This window comes from Falco biarmicus, chromosome 3, assembly GCF_023638135.1.
Source record: "Falco biarmicus isolate bFalBia1 chromosome 3, bFalBia1.pri, whole genome shotgun sequence".
NCBI classification, from domain to species: Eukaryota; Metazoa; Chordata; class Aves; order Falconiformes; family Falconidae; genus Falco; species Falco biarmicus.
The window spans coordinates 11,374,779-11,385,730 of NC_079290.1; the positions used below are offsets into that span (position 1 = coordinate 11,374,779).

Genomic DNA, 10,952 nt, shown 5'->3' on the forward strand with positions numbered 1-10,952 from the left:
CCTCTTATTTATTAAGAGTTAACCCTTAATTATAAGGGGGTAAGTACTGCATCTTTCATGTTGAGATACCTAAAGGTATTACTGAGCTTTGGAAATTACTGACAGTCACTGAGTTTCATTTAAAGCTCACTTTTAGTAATCCAGTCAGCACCTGTTTGAAGTGTTATTCTATTTTACCTTACTGGGAGTGGGATCAATGGTTCTCATTTTCTTTTGAAGAGTGTTCAGAAAATAGGACTGACAGCACTTAAAAAATTTGGAATACATTTGGCACCTGATTATTTTTGAACATATCCTCTAAAGAATTTTTTTCCTGAAATTCAGTAAATACTTGTTTGGAAATAAAAGCCAAATTTAATTAAGAAGGAATTAATAATACTGTTGGACACTATTGAATGATGACACCGGACAACAGTATCATGGGACTAGTCTGGGAATAGTATAATGTATTTGCCCCGCTTACATAACTGGATTCACATGAGATCCCCCCAATAACGTGGTATGGGATTACAGCGCTGGGGGCCGGGGCGCTGCCCCCGCGGGCCCGCCGGCGGAGCGAGCAGGCGGCGCTGCGCAGCCTCCGCGTCGCTAGGGGGCGGGCGCGGCGGCGGCGGGGCAGCCCCGCCCTTCCTGCCTGGCGCCCTTCCCGCCTGGCGCCGTGCGGGACTTCCTGCTGGCGGCGGCGGCGCGGGAGGCCGGGCCCCGCGGGCGGCAGGTGGGCGGCACGGCGGCGGCGGCGGTCCTGCGGAGGGCGGTGGGCGGCACGGCATGGCCCGGCTCCGCGGGGGTGGCGGGGAGGGCGCGGCCCGGCCGGTCGGTCGCGGTCCCTCATGGCGGAGCCTCTCTGTCAGGCCTGGCTGGCCACGTCTCAGCGGCCCGAAGGTTCGCGGCTTCCGCCCGCGCCCCTTCTGGGGTTTAATCTATTATTATTGCTTTCTCCCCTCGGGTTTAGGTTGTGCGGTGGCTTCTGGTGTCCGCAGGGTAAGCGCCTGCCTGTCAGCCAGGCCCCTCCGTCTTGTGTCAGCATTGCGGACACCGCCTCGGCCCGAGTTCAGGTGGAAGCAGCCGAGGCCGTGACGGGCCCTGGGCGGGGGGGCGGCTCTGCGCGGGCGCGGCTGTGCCCGGACTGGGGCCTTGCGAGCGCCTCGGGTTTGGTTTTCCAGAGCCCCACGCAGGGGAAGGGTCAGTGCTTTGGTTTGGTCGGTTAAAATTGGGAGTGAAAATGCACGTGGGCAGTGGGAAGGGCTGGTTGCAGCTGCTTTTTGCACTTTTTCTGCTTTTTGTACTTTATGCAGCTTGAATTGTGAATGTTGCTTCTTCATTTCGTGGTCATATATGAAGGGTGATGGTTTTGGATGCTCTCATTGGCGTACCTCTTCTTCTGATCTGTTTTTTTGGTTGTTGTTTTGTTGTTGGTTTTTGTTTTGTTTTTTTTTAATCAACCTGAGGGTAGTCTAGTGCGTAGCTGCTGTCTACCTGTAAGAGACCAGATCAAACTGTTCAGTCTTCGAGGTTTCTGCAAGGGGGTTGTGATTAATAGCAAACGTGATTCTGCGTCATTTGGTTTGTGGCAGTAAAATACTTGCTTGGGGGCTAGGAAAGGGATAGGCAGCTCTGCAGGTGGGAGGGAAATGCTTCAGAGCGCAATCGAGATCCATCAGTGAGCAGAGAATACATTTTCCTCTCAGACAAAAGGCATCTGTTATACTGAATGGATGCTTATGGTGTTTCAAATAAAATAGTGTGTTTTTTATTTTCTGTTAACATATCTTCTGTCCCTGTAGGATTACAGATAGCGCAAACAGAGAATGAGGAGTCCAGTTCTTCCAGGGAACAAGCATTTCATAAAATACCTTTCAGTTCTCTGTGTATTTGTGTCTTTCACAACTGCTCCTCCTTGTTGGTAGGTTCTGGGAGGAGCTGTTGTTCCTCCACCTGCTTTCAGACCCCCTCCTCCTGATGTCTTATTTCTCTTTTTTTTTTTTTTTTCCAGATTAAACTATAGGTTTTCTAAATTGGTTAAAACATGGGGGTGGCTTTAGTGCTCTCCAGTTAGAACATGCTTTTTTTGCTCTTAGCTTTTGAAGCGTTCAAGAGATTCCATCAGCTTTGCTTAGAAAGGTTAACTTTCATTAAGCACTGAAAAGAAAGGAAATGAGTGGCTTTGGAAAGGGCGACATCAGTTACAGGTCACTGCCATCTAGTAGTCCTGTGACAGCCCCGATAACGCAGCTCAACTACACGGTGGAGCATAGAGGAAGACCAGTAGTAGCAGTGGCTTCAAGCACGAGATCTAGGCATGACTGACTGTGTCTCCAGATTCACAGTACTTTGGGGTAAAGTGTTGTTGACAGTACTTGTGCTGCTCCAGATAGCTGAGGGGGTTTTATTTTTTAAATGCGGTAACCTTTTTTTTTTTCTATTTGATAAGGCTGTGGAAAGTGGAAAATAGGCATGAAAGCAGGATTTCCCTTCCTGCCCTTTTTTTGTAGCAATCACTAATCTCCTCAGAAGCCTATAGTTGGCAGAACACGCATTTGACAAGAACCTTTAGTGTCTGATCTTCAGTAAAAATTGCAGAGCTTTTGAAGTACTGCTGCTAGGGCTGGGAATACTCATTCTGTCTGAACCCTGGCCAAGCACAGTGGGTGCTGGGTCCAGAGCTGGGATGCTCAGATCTCCTGTGGTACGAGTTATCTCTGATAACCCTATCAAAGTCTTTTATATTTTCTTTTACTCCTTCTAGTACATAATACCAGCATTAGCAAACAGCATGTTTACTAAATTTAATTCTGTGCAAGAACTGTCTTGTCTCAGTGCTGCTTTACATGGGTGCTGTCAGGATGTTGTGTCTGGGGATTTTTTTTTTGTGGCTGTTACTTATCTTTGTTAGCATAACGGTTATTTTTTTGCTCACTTTCCAGTAATGGCAACCTACACTTGTATTACTTGCCGTGTGGCTTTCAAGGATGCTGACATTCAGCGTGCCCATTACAAAACTGACTGGCATAGATACAACTTGAAGCGTAAGGTTGCTGACATGCCTCCTGTCACTGCTGAGAATTTTGAAGAGAGAGTCCTAGCACAGAGAGCAGTAGCAGAGGAGCAGAACAAAATCACTGCCACTTACTGCACAGTTTGCAGCAAGAGATTCTCTAACTTCAATGCCTATGAGAATCACTTAAAGTCCAAGAAGCACCTGGAGCTGGAGAAGAAAGCTGTTGAAGCTGTCAGCAAGAAAGTAAAAATATTAAATGAAAAGAACCTGGAAAAGGGGCTGGCCCCAGAGGGTGTAAACAAAGATGAAATGAACACAGCTATTCAGCAAGCCATCAGAGCTCAGCCGTCTTCGTCTCCAAAGAAGACACCTTTACCTCCTAGTAATACAAGTAGCTCTCTGGTTTCTACAGAAAGCGCCAGCTTATCGCAGAGTAGAGAACGATCGGAAAAACCTCCACGGCTACAGTGGTTTGAACAGCAAGCAAAGAAGCTGGCCAAACAACAAGCAGAGGAAGAAGAGGATGTGGAAGAAGGTAAGGCGGTAACCATACTGACAAGAGATGGCTTGGGGTAAGCTACGTCGTTGCTGGTTTTGTGTTAAAGTCTCCTCCTATTTCTGTAGTAGTACAGCATTTTCTATCACAAAAGGTCTTCCTGTTGGTTAAATTTTCAGCTTAACAAAGGAGTTAAGGTTGGCGGTTGGCCCATGCTTGCAGCCAAGGACTCTGTTAGTGTCTGAACTGCCAGCTGGAGAAGATACTAATGTGTGTGAAGGTTCAGTGTTACTAATACGAACACTATTTCCAACGTAAAATTCCAGAAGTTTCCTTTAACAAAGTCTAACATAAAAGGTTACCCTAAAACTACTTCTGCAAAATAGATGAACTGAAATCCACTCATGATCTTTTGCTGTTGTCCCATCAGTCACTTATCTGTTGAAGTGTTGATTTTTCTTTAATCTGTCCTTCAAGACCAGAGGAGAAAGTTTGCTCCTTAGCCTGACACTGTGTGACATAGCTTCTCAGGCTGTCAGCATCTATATCAGGGGTCCTCAAACTACAGTCTGTGGACCAGATACAGCCCCCAAGGGTCCTCAGTCCAGCCCCTGGTATTTACAGACCCCCCCCGCCAGGGGTTGGGGGGGGAACCAAGCAGCCGCAGATGACTGCCTGCCACTTCATCCACGCGCCGGCCCCCTGGTTAAAAAGTTTGAGGACGCCTGATCTATATCAAAATTGGTTTAAGAGTTGCCACTCGTACTACCTGTTTGTGCTGCTTCATCCTCACCACTTGTGTGGATACAGCTCCTTGTTGGAGGTGAGCCTGCAAAATGGACAACTGAAAAGATCAGAGCTTCAGAATTCCTGTAAAAAGGTTATTTTTAACATGGATGCTTTCAGTGCTGTAGTTTACAGTGCAGCCCCAAATGCATCTATGGGAGCAGTTGAATGGGGTGATTAAACTGCAGCAAGGGGACAGGTGTGAATGAAGTGGGACGATACCATGCCAGCTTCATTACTGAAACCGTTGTGTCACATTGCTACATCTGTTACAGCAGTTTTGTGCTGGTGAAATTTCATTTGCAATTCAGGGACTCTGTTCTACAGGAGAAGAAACTTGCATCTCTCAACGTGCATCTCTGCATCTAAAGAAGGAGCTAGCATGCACTGTTTTGTATTCATGTGTTAGTCATAAATTGTAATGCTGAAATCTCAGTAGGTTTCTGAGTGTTGATTTTCCTTTTAAGTGTTTGTTCAGGAATGTTGCCTGTTAATTCAGTGTCAGGCTTTTGAAATTGTTAAACTACATCCTATAGCAGAGATCTCTAATTAGCCACCTACAACACTGGAGAGCATTGTGTTCCCTGTTCTCAAACACTGTGCGTGCGCATGGCATTTGGAAGGGGACCAGTACGAACAGAGTACTGGGAAATGCTCACTGCACTGGATCTGAACTCCTTAAAGATTTCTAGACCCCTCTAGCAGTATAATCAGATTGCTGGTTCATCTATCCATTAATGAGCTCTGCAGTAATCTTGCAAATGTGTAAAATAATTAGTATATCTTGGTATTACTAACATATAATGTAACATAGTGTATCTGTGACAGCTGGTTTTGTTTTTCTCTGTTGTTGACAATGTATGTGTAAACAGGAGTGTTTTCCCTCACTGCTGAGTCTCTGCTGGAAATCAGTATTTTCATGATTCTGACAGAGTTGTATTGTTTTTAATGAGCCATACTTGTGTTCTTGTGCTGTGGTGAATTAAATTTAAGGCTTCAAAACAGCAATAAAGTTTCAATAGCTGAGAAAATGGAGAGAGGGTGGGAAATAGTGGAACTGTGCACTTTTTTTATGAGCAGACAAGCTTTGCTGTGCAAATGTCTTTTACTGGAAATGGTGTATTCTTACACCTGGAAGTGACCGTGTGGCACTTCGCTGTAAGAATAGAAAATGCAATATTGTCTATAGCTTTTTCTAACTTAATCAGGACTTATTTTGCTTGGGAGAAGTAATCATACAAATAAATATTTTTTTTAACTTCCTTTAAAAGACTGGGAAGACATGGATTCTGATGAAGACATCGGCTCTGAAGAGATGGAAAGTGTAGGAGAAGAGGAGGAGCAGGCAGAAGCTGAAAGCACTCCTGCTGTTGGGGCCATCCCAGTCACGGACTGCTTGTTCTGTCCCCACCACTCAAGATCTCTCACGAAAAATGTGGCCCATATGACGAAAGCTCACAGTTTCTTCATTCCAGACATAGAGTACCTTGTGGATCTGAGAGGACTAATCCAGTACCTGGGTATGCCTGTGAATGTTCTCTGATTTTTGGTCAGGATAATTATATACTGTTATTGCTTATTTTCACTTGGATATGACTTTAAATGTTTTGGGTTTGGTTTTTTTTTTGTGTAAAATCTGAGTGCTGTCTAGTTCCTTATTTTGATCATGAACAGGACCACAGGCTTTCAGGAGAGAGTGGGAGAAAACCCCATTGATCAAACATGTGGTCATGTACCCTGTAGGTCTCATGTAATTTTCTAACGTTGAGAAGGTCGTTCAGCTAATATGAAATTTAGGACAACACTGTTGCTGATGTGTGCATATGGACTGTGTACCCTACTAACGAGTCACAAGTATTTGCCTTACTGGTTTATAATACTTATAAGAGAGCTAAAAGCTGAAAAAAAAATACCTTCTTGGATGTCTACAAATAATGATGCAAACAAAATAACTTTGGAGTAATAGATAAAAACCTGTATTGTTCATATGAAATTTGTTATTGAGAGTACATAATGATCCATATCTTGTCATAAGAAATCTTTGAATGCACAGACTTGTCCCTGGTGGAGCCGTATGGTCAAGGCATAGGAACAGCAGGGCTTTTCTGGAAATGCAAGGCTCAAGGCTCTTCCTCTGTCTCTGCGAGCTAGGAGGCCCACATTAGAGGAATGTTCATTATTGACTAGAGAGGCTCTGTTCAGACCAGTAAAAGTGTCAATGTTTTCCGCAGGAGAGAAAGTTGGTGTTGGGAAAATCTGCATCTGGTGCAACGAGAAAGGGAAATCCTTCTACTCTACAGAAGCAGTGCAGGCTCACATGAATGATAAAAGCCACTGCAAACTGTTCACAGATGGAGATGCTGCCTTGGAATTTGCAGACTTCTATGATTTTAGGTGAGAATGCTTTTCTTTGAGTGGAGCACAGATGGGGACAGACAAAAGGACAGTTGAATATTGCATCAGAAACTATTACTCATTCTTAAAAGTTAGCCCGTTTCTGGTTCTGATGCTTATTTTGCATAGCTGGTTGACTACTTTTCTAGGTAAAAATAAACACGATTGGTTCTCCTCTCCTGTGACCACTAATACCAGTCCTACATAAAAATATGTTTTGAATTGTTTTGTATGTTTGCTGTTACTGAGTGTAGATTCCAGTGCACCAGAAGAGACCATGAAAGGGTATTTCTGTCTTTTCCATTACCTTTTAGATGGATTGTGGGCTTAATACCTACTGTGGATTTTTAATTTTTTTAAGTAGCTGGAGTTAAACAGGACTGCTGTGATTCAGAGGCCTCTGGTTGAGCTTCCTGTAACTTATCCTAAGATGAGTTCAGTTTGGTCAGAAATACCTCCTATTATGGTGACAGGTGGATTTAGCGGAGCTTCTCTGAGCGCTCATTCAGCAGCTGTGCAGAGCTGCTGGGCTGCACAGTGGTGGCTTTTCGCCAGAAGTCGCTGTTACATGTGCAGCAGGAGAGCCGTGCTGAGTTATAGGACAGGGGGAGGAAGAGTGGCCCTTGTCTTGGGTATCTGTTCAGGGCAGGGTGCTACTGGGAAGAACTCCCAAACTAAAGTAGATGACACGTGACAATGTTTGTGGCTTGCTGTAGCTGTGCATAGCAGTTTTTCTGTGTAATGGGTCTGGATAGCTGTAGCTGCTCGCCATGTATAAACCATGTACTGCTACTCTTCCACAGGAGCAGTTACCCTGATCACAAGGATGGGGAAGATATGGAGGTGTCTGGAGAGCGCCCAGCAGAGAGAGAGTTGGATTATGATGATGACACTATGGAGCTGATCCTTCCATCAGGTAGGCGTAAGATTTGTGTTATGATGTCTCTGTTTCTCACAGCTGCAGCCATTACCTGCAGCGTAGGTCATCACTGTGAGGGGTTTCCTATGGCAAGGGAGAAGGTAATTTTGCATCTAAGGGTCTTTGGGGTCTTGGCCTCGCCTTCCATTATTCTCACTCACAGGTAGTTCCACTTCTTCAGCATGAATGTATTTGTGGACTGAGGCAGGGGGTGCCTTTGCCCACTTCACCTCTTCATTAACGTGACTCTCATGGTATACTCCAAGAGTTTCCATGCTTCATAGTGCAACTTGGAGAGGCTATAACTTAGGTGATCTAGTGTAGGTTTTTTTGCAGAGAGGCAGCCGGAAACTAATTTAGTAAACTAGTTCAGTAAAACTAAATTATTTAAACAATGTACTCTTGCAGTGTGTAGCATTTGACACTCTTGCTTGGATTTTTATTTCCGTGTTGTTTTGGGGTTTTTTTGTATATTTGTTTCTTTTAGTGGTTTTTGTGTGAGTGGACCTCAGCCCTTTCATTCTGAAAAGTGCTGCCAACTATACAGTTACAGAAGATTTCCTGAATGTCAGCAAGTTACTTCCCTGGTCACTTGAAACAGCACTGCCTCTACTCATTCTCCTAATGAAAACTTTCTGTTCTGATAACTGCCTGTTTGTTATCTAAGCTAAGGCCCTCTTGAACAACAGCACTCTTTGGGTTTTTTTCCTTCAAGGTAGAGTGCAGTACAGCAGCTCTTAAAGTATTTAAATCAAGGTCCTAGTAGTCCTAAAGGTTTTTAGCTTCTGAGCCTTCTAAAAGCATTTCTTAGCATAGGGATTTTCCACAGTTTTCACGGTGTGCTTGAATACTACATTTCAGAAGCTGCTTCATTATGCATAGTAAGATGTCCCCTCCTCTCAACAGGTGCAAGGGTGGGTCATCGTTCTTTGATGAGATACTACAAGCAACGGTTTGGTCTGTCAAGAACGGTGGCTGTTGCGAAAAATAAGAAAGCAGTGGGTCGGGTGTTGCAGCAGTACAGAGCTTTGGGCTGGACAAGTCAGACAGGTGAGTGACTGTGGCTTTTTTGCAGAGGAGGTTCTAGGATGTCGTTACTGTACAATTAAAATAGGTCAATTTTGTTTCACATTTGTGGGGTTTTATGCAGTTGTTTGTCTTCCACTCGGTCCCCTTTCATTCCTGACATCCAAGCAAAATAAGTGACAGGAAGTTGTGTCTAAAATCCATCGCAGCTTTGTGCAAGCCTTTCAGTTCATCAGCATGTGCGTTTGTGATATTTGGTGACTTCCTAAGATTTGTTGGTTTCTGCCTGTCAAAACCGCTACTCTTGCTATTTATTAAGGCAACATAAACCATTCTTTGACAGTTAGAATACTTTTCAAGTTGGAAAGCAGTGACGTGATCTATATCCACTTTTGAAATAAAAGAATCATACATTGGAATGCAAAATAACCGTTTCCCTTAATCAGGGTCATGGGTATTCGTAGGGGGAACTGGCATTTCCCAAGAGAAAAGTATAAAGAATTAGAGCAGTATGGGAAGGAAAACGTATAGCTAACTGCTGATGTAAATGGACAGGTTAGCTGGTTTGTATGTAAGTAGTAAGTAAGCTTACAGACACTTACCCCCTTTCTCTTCCTCCTCTCTTTCTGAAGGGGCAGTCTTTGCTCAGCAGCGTGATATGCAGTACCTGCAGAGGATGAAGTCAAAGTGGATGCTCAAGACAGGAATGCGTAACAACGCTACAAAGCAGATGCATTTCCGGGCGCAAGTCAGATTCTGAGTTCCCAAGAGAGCTGCATGCAGCTGGTTTTGGGAGGGGGGATTTAATAGTTTCTGGGCCAAGGATTCTGTTGTTAAAATGGACTTGGTACATATCAAATGGGGACACGTATGCTGGTGTGCTCTCCTCCCTACCAGAAGAGCAGGGAACTTGTCTCTTCCAGTGAAACGATGGTTGATCTAACTTAAAAAATAAAATAACTTAAAGGGAATACGTGGCAAAGTAGCTATGGCTATGAATAAAGAAGCACACATAGTCTTGCTGCCCATCTTTGTGCAATCCATTCCTGTGGGGCAGCTGACATTGTCATTTATCTAAATACCTTCAGTTTTCACTTCTGCAAAATGGTTGATGCCAAAAGAAGATCCTAGATCTAAGAGCCTGAGATGGGGTGTATTGAAGGCTTTCACTGGTGAGGCCAGACACAAATTAGCTGGTTGTTTTGGGCTTCTGGCTGGTACTATTGAGGTGAAAATTCAGGAGCAGAGATTCTGGGAAAAGTTAAGTGACAGCTGTTTGAAGCAATGCACTGATGGAAGATGTAACTCCAGGATTAATACTGTCTTCAGAAGTTGACTGCACTTGTTTAATGCTCCAGCTCAGGGCTGGATTAATAATTTACAGTGCAGTTGTTCTATGCTGAATGTAATGAATTTTCATAATCTAAAACAGGGGTCCTCAAACTACGGCCTGTGCACCGGATACGGCCCCCCAGGGTCCTCAGTCCGCCCCCCGGTATTTACAGAACCCCCCCGCCCCGCCGGGGGTTGGGGAGGGAAACCAAGCAGCCGCAGATGACTGCCTGCCACTGCATCCACACGCCGGCCCCCTGGTTAAAAGTTTGAGGACCCCTGATCTAAAATCTGCTCAAAATTACTGTAACATTTAGATGAATGCCAATCAAAATTTCGGATGATCTGTTAAAGACTTCCTAATTAAAACTCTGAAGTTACTGTTGATGACAGCTTTTGTTGTTCCCATCGAGTACTGGCATTTGGTATGATCTTGCTGAAGGACAGTGACCCGAGACATGGATTGGCTGGAATGGAGGCACAGTCTCTCGCTTCAGCAGGTCAACTGTTACAGGCAGGTGTAGAGAAAAGCTGCTTGTTAGAGGGCTGAGGCACCAGCACTCGTGTTGGTCCTGCTGTTACAGATGTTAAAAGCTTCTGTGACCTTACATGAAGGTGAGAAGAACTGGTGAGGTGGGCACTTACACGCAAAGGTGTGGGCTAGCTCACGAGGCCCCGAGCTGGTGGTGTGCTGGATGCCGTGGGTGTATGCCACAGGAAAATTACTGTTTGTTTGCTCCATTCATTGCGAAGGCAGCTGCAGCTGGTTAGTCATGTCACACTCCTGTGTTTTAAGATGACTCTGGATTCCCTGGTAGCGGCTTTTACTGGCATGATTTTAACGTAAGTGTTCTTCCTCTCCTGTGGTGTGTGTGTGCGTATCACTGGGAGTGGTAGGGGGAGACTTTGTCAATTAACACTGTAATTTTCTACTAAAGTTTCCTGAAGAAGTAGTTCATAAAAAGTATTACTGTTGGCATATCAGCACTTCTGAAAGAGTA

General features: G+C 44.6%; 1 protein-coding gene across 1 annotated transcript; it reads left to right on the forward strand.

Annotated features, from left to right (window-relative positions):
- Positions 1–628: 628 nt before the first annotated feature.
- Positions 629–10,338, forward strand: ZNF622 (zinc finger protein 622). The gene is made up of 7 exons (XM_056332849.1): positions 629–715; positions 2,925–3,533; positions 5,552–5,800; positions 6,512–6,674; positions 7,478–7,590; positions 8,500–8,643; positions 9,252–10,338. The coding sequence occupies exons 2-7, from the start codon at positions 2,927–2,929 to the stop codon at positions 9,377–9,379; spliced, it is 1,404 nt and encodes a 467-aa protein (XP_056188824.1). The 5' UTR covers positions 629–715; positions 2,925–2,926; the 3' UTR covers positions 9,380–10,338.
- Positions 10,339–10,952: the final 614 nt, after the last annotated feature.